At 51.6% G+C, this 4,483-nt stretch overlaps 1 protein-coding gene across 1 annotated transcript; it reads right to left on the reverse strand.

Annotated features, from left to right (window-relative positions):
- Positions 1 to 884: 884 nt before the first annotated feature.
- LOC125548235 lies at positions 885 to 4,139 on the reverse strand. Its single transcript, XM_048711894.1, has 3 exons — positions 2,801 to 4,139; positions 1,363 to 1,438; positions 885 to 1,257 (listed from the first exon to the last, which is right to left on the reverse strand). The coding sequence occupies exons 1-3, from the start codon at positions 3,951 to 3,953 to the stop codon at positions 1,245 to 1,247; spliced, it is 1,242 nt and encodes a 413-aa protein (XP_048567851.1). The 5' UTR covers positions 3,954 to 4,139; the 3' UTR covers positions 885 to 1,244.
- Positions 4,140 to 4,483: the final 344 nt, after the last annotated feature.

Here is a 4,483-nt window from a genome sequence, read left to right on the forward strand (position 1 = left end):
AAGCTCCTTGAAAGGAGTGGCGTTGTCCTTGGTGGTGGATACGCACAGCACGACGATGTCCTGCGTGACGTCGTCTCCGTGGCCGTCCACTGGCGACAGGCCATGCGGAATCTGGCGCCGCCGCTGAGCGATCCCGGGTTGCAAGAGTGGAGCATGCGGTCGGCGGCGGTTGTACTCGGAGTTGACGCGGAAGCCCTTGGCGTGCATCGCCTTGGTGAGGTGTAGCATCAGCGTGACGTGGCCCTGCGCCGCCTGCGGGATGAGCACCGCGTTGTGCTGTCGCTGGTGCGCCTCCGAGCTCATCCCCTGCGATTCTCAATCTCCATCATGGGGACGCCGTGGCAAACGGACGCATCCGACGGAGTGCTCGCAGTCGCTGATCCGGCACCCGCGCTGGTTTCGGGTAGCTGATTTCGATAGTGTTGGGAGAGGGGTGAGAACTCGCCGGAGCAGGAGACCAACACACGGCGGCGCTCCACCGGTCTCCAAAAATAAGAGTTCTAATCTCCCGATTTATAATGCTTCTGCACAACTTCTTTGGCTAGGAGGCGTCAATTGATCTCGCAAGCCGGACACATCACACATGCAAGGTCTTTCAGGCATGGTGGCTGGGCGCAACAGTGAAGAACAGACATTGTCTACAAGGAGAAGAAAATGTGAGCAGTACGTGCATTATTCAGTTATTACAAGGAGAAGGAACACGAGGCCCGCAAGAATACGTGGCGCTAGCTTATTGGCCCTGCACGATAAATCCTGCAGGGAGCCCTGCATATGAGCCGGACCCCATTAATAGCCTTGAGAAGGTCAATTGTAATTACCTCTTACCATCTAGATCACCCTAACCATTAGATCAAAATAAACAGACGATCCAGAGTCGTTTGGGATCATCTTAAAAGTTCTCTAATCATTCAGAATCACATTCGGGCATCTTCCTTACAGGATATAATCAGAAGTCATCCTGCAGCGAGGGAGATCGAGCTACTAAAACGTACCATAGATTCATTACACAACAAAGATAATTAGAGTGCATGCATCTTGTTGGAAACTACAACTACTACTAAATTAGCAAGGGTACGTAGATAGAACTTAAGAGGCCGCAACCAAAATGAAAAGGACAAGACCATCTTGAGGGCCTGGAGACTAACATATAAGTTATCTCTCCACGGAGACCCATTGCCTTGCCGACCATGTCAGATAAGTGCTGTCTCAAGATCCCTCCTCCCCCTCAAACTCGATCTGCCGACTCAGCGCTTCCTCCTGAATGGAGAACACAGCAGAAATTCACTGTCATCATCCTTGCTGTGGAAGAAACATATCCGTGTGGTGATCGACATGAATAACAAATCTCTGATGGAACCTCACCAGGGAAACGGATGACGCCCATGGGGTAGAGACTTCACGCCGTTGGAACCGCTGCCAACATCAGATGGAAGTGAACCTGCATAAACAGCAACTGGCACACAGTCAAAACTAACAAGTATTTGATCCGCATAACCATTGTTGGGATTGTCACCAATATATGGATATTGCCAGTAACTTAACTGGCGTGGATGGTTAAAATAACTAATTTTGAAATATATAAATGCTTTTCATATCTAGTTTGAAACATAATAGCTGCATAGAAAAATGAAAACCAAAGCACATAAGGATTCAATCCATGTGTCCCTTTGCCAAATCTTTGATGGCATGGTGACCCATGCTCCGGAAAACCTGTTTGTTTGAAATTAACTGGCAGCACTATTCAGTACATGCAAAGACCAACTGGGCGTATAGATGAACAAGATAAATGACATAGTTACAGTGCCATAAAAAAGACAAACATTTACAGTCCACCACTATCCAAATTGATAACAACCAATCAAGAGAATATACATTGTGACCACTACAAGCAGTACCTGGAATACTGAAACTTGACAGCCTATAAGATTGGGACCCTAAAGAACAAACGCCTAAACCTCTTCTTAATGGATCAACCTAAACCATATGAGCTATATACTATTGTCATTTACTATGCATCATCCAATTCAAAAACAGAGTTATACAAGAGTGCATATTCAACTTCCAGATCTGTTGCAAAATGTCCATGCTGCTGGACGTGTGTGCCAATGCAGATTGAGGTAACTTTAATTAAATCTTGTTTGCAAAACAGATAACAGTGAATATTTTGGGAGTTTTACGTAATAATAATGTAGACAATAAACAAAGGTATTTTCTCTCTCTTTTTAGGCATATGCAGGCAATCTTGCTTGCTTACTAAAAAATCAATCATAGATGAATACAAGTAATATATCTCTTTCTCAGAACAATTTCAATTGGAAGAAAACAGAGGATAGGAGCCGAATAAGCATAAACTGTGCTATCTAGTACCGACTAATTTAAACAGATGAACAAGATATTTGCCTGCCATAAAGAAAACAAAATAGAAAAATACAAGCAAATAACTACTCTCTCCGTCCCATAATATAAGAGCGTCTGTGGCGCATATAAGAGCGTTTTTGGCACTAGAAAACACTCATATTATGGTACGGAGGGAGTACTATAGAAGGATGAGCTGTAGAATTATTCTTAGTTCAGATTAAGGACTGCATCATAATCATACATGAGCAACAACACAGCAACTTAGCACATGTGAATACTAGTCCCACAGATCGACTTTGATAGAATTTGGCGAAGTTAGTCCAAAACCTATAGTAAGACGGGGGAGCAACTGAAATTTGATATAGCTTATTCCAGTGCCAGTAACGTGCAGTGTTCAACAGCATAGAGGGTAGAAACCATGGAAGGTGTGGCGGGTGGTTACCTGGGGAAAGCGCGATCGGCAGCTCCAATGCGTGGACGGAGAAACAGTTGGGGGGCTTCCCTGACGGTGGCACCACCATCTCGTACACACCGCACTCCACAACCCTCTTGGCGCGCAGGTCCACGCCGAAGAGGTGCTCCTCCAGGAAGAAGTAGAGCACGTCCGGATTCATGGGGTGGACGAGCGCGAACGTGGGGTTCTTCTCCGTCAGGCCGGCAGCCGTGTAGCTGTCGTCGGCCCAGATCTCCTGAAAGCTCACCTTGTACTCCAGCACCCACTCCTTGGCCTCCGGATCACTCAGCGTCCACATGCTGACCGTCATGGGAGCCTCGTCGTTGCTGCGAGAGCTCCACTCCACGCACCGGAACTTGCGAGCGCTCACCTGCACGAACCGGCGGTGGGCCACCGCTCTCCCGGCGCAGTGGGCGCACGAGGCACGAGGCAGATGGCGGTCGCTTTCCGGGAGCGGGACGATGTCCAGCACCGGCGCATCCGCGAAAGGGTCGCAGAAGATGAGCCCCCCGGCGAGATCCACCCACCAGAGCTTGCCGTCGTGGGCGACGACGCGGTCTCTGCCCCAAATCCAGCGCCCCAGGGGGTTGTGCACCGGCTTCCACACCCACTCGCCGGTGTCGGACGAGAAGCAGAGGAGCGTGGCGTGCTCGTCTGCAAACATGTAGCGGAACTCGACGACCATGTAGCGCTGGGCGCCGCCTCCGGCTCCGGGCGCAGCGACGACGCCGAGGTTCAGCGCGCTGATCTCCGTAGGTAGCCCGCTAGGGTCGCGGCCGGGTTGCGGGAGGCGGAAGGCGGTGGCGGAGGCGACGTCGCAGACGAAGTAGGTCGGCGGGTGGCGCGTGATGTAGCCAACAGCGGGGACCAGCACGCCGTTGCGGAAGGTCGGCGGGGGAGTTGGAGAGTGAGTGGGAGGGGGTGGCGGGGCGCGGAGGAGGAGGAGGCCGGAGGCAGGGTCGGCGGTGACCACCCAGGGGCAGGCGGCGCTGGTGGGGTCGGCCTGGACGGGGGACACGCGCCGTGGCACGGTGAGGACGGAGACGCGCGGCGGCGCGGCGAGGTCAAGGGAGAGGTCCGCGTCCTGCTGCTCCGACACGCGCGTCTCGGCGCCCAGGATGATCCACGACGGCGGAGCCATTTTGGTGGCAGGAGAGCGGAGCGAGCGAAAGCAAGCGGGGAAGGGTGGAGTGGACTGATGCAAATGCCCGTCAAGGATGCGAAATAATGTGTGGGAGGGAGGGGTTTTAGCCGCCTGCTTTCCAGGGGTTTAAGGCCACTTCTGCCCCGTGTTTTTCTTCCTCTCTCACGAGGAGAGGCGGAATGATGGGTTGGTGCGAGTTTGAATTGTTGAGCTCTCTCTTCTCTTTGGTGGATTTCTGTCGTGGCTTGCAGCGGCACAGCTAGCAAGCAGGATGCTGCTAGGAGTAGGACGACGAGACCGGTCGTTGGACGGAGCTGGGTAGCCTTTACGCACCCGGCCTTTCGCAGTTGCCGTTTCGGTGATTGCGGAGCAGACGAGCTGCTTGGCATTGGCCAGGGGTGGTGCGGCACCGCAGCTTTGATGCACACAATATTTCCTCTCTCAAACTTAAGACTTTCATTTCATTTTTTTTATATCATTTGAATGGCTCATAACTTTTGAACAAAAAATTCGTTTTCGAAACTATT

Source organism: Triticum urartu, chromosome 3 (assembly GCF_003073215.2).
Source record: "Triticum urartu cultivar G1812 chromosome 3, Tu2.1, whole genome shotgun sequence".
Lineage (NCBI taxonomy): Eukaryota > Viridiplantae > Streptophyta > Magnoliopsida > Poales > Poaceae > Triticum > Triticum urartu.

Bases quoted from the DNA above. Each gene is read 5' to 3' on its own strand.
- LOC125548235 (XM_048711894.1), bottom strand. From the start codon at position 3,953: ATGGCTCCGCCGTCGTGGATCATCCTGGGCGCCGAGACGCGCGTGTCG. The intron at 1,439-2,800 runs GTAACCACCCGC...CTGTTTATGCAG, and splicing joins GCCGATCGCGCTTTCCCCAG to GTTCACTTCCATCTGATGTT.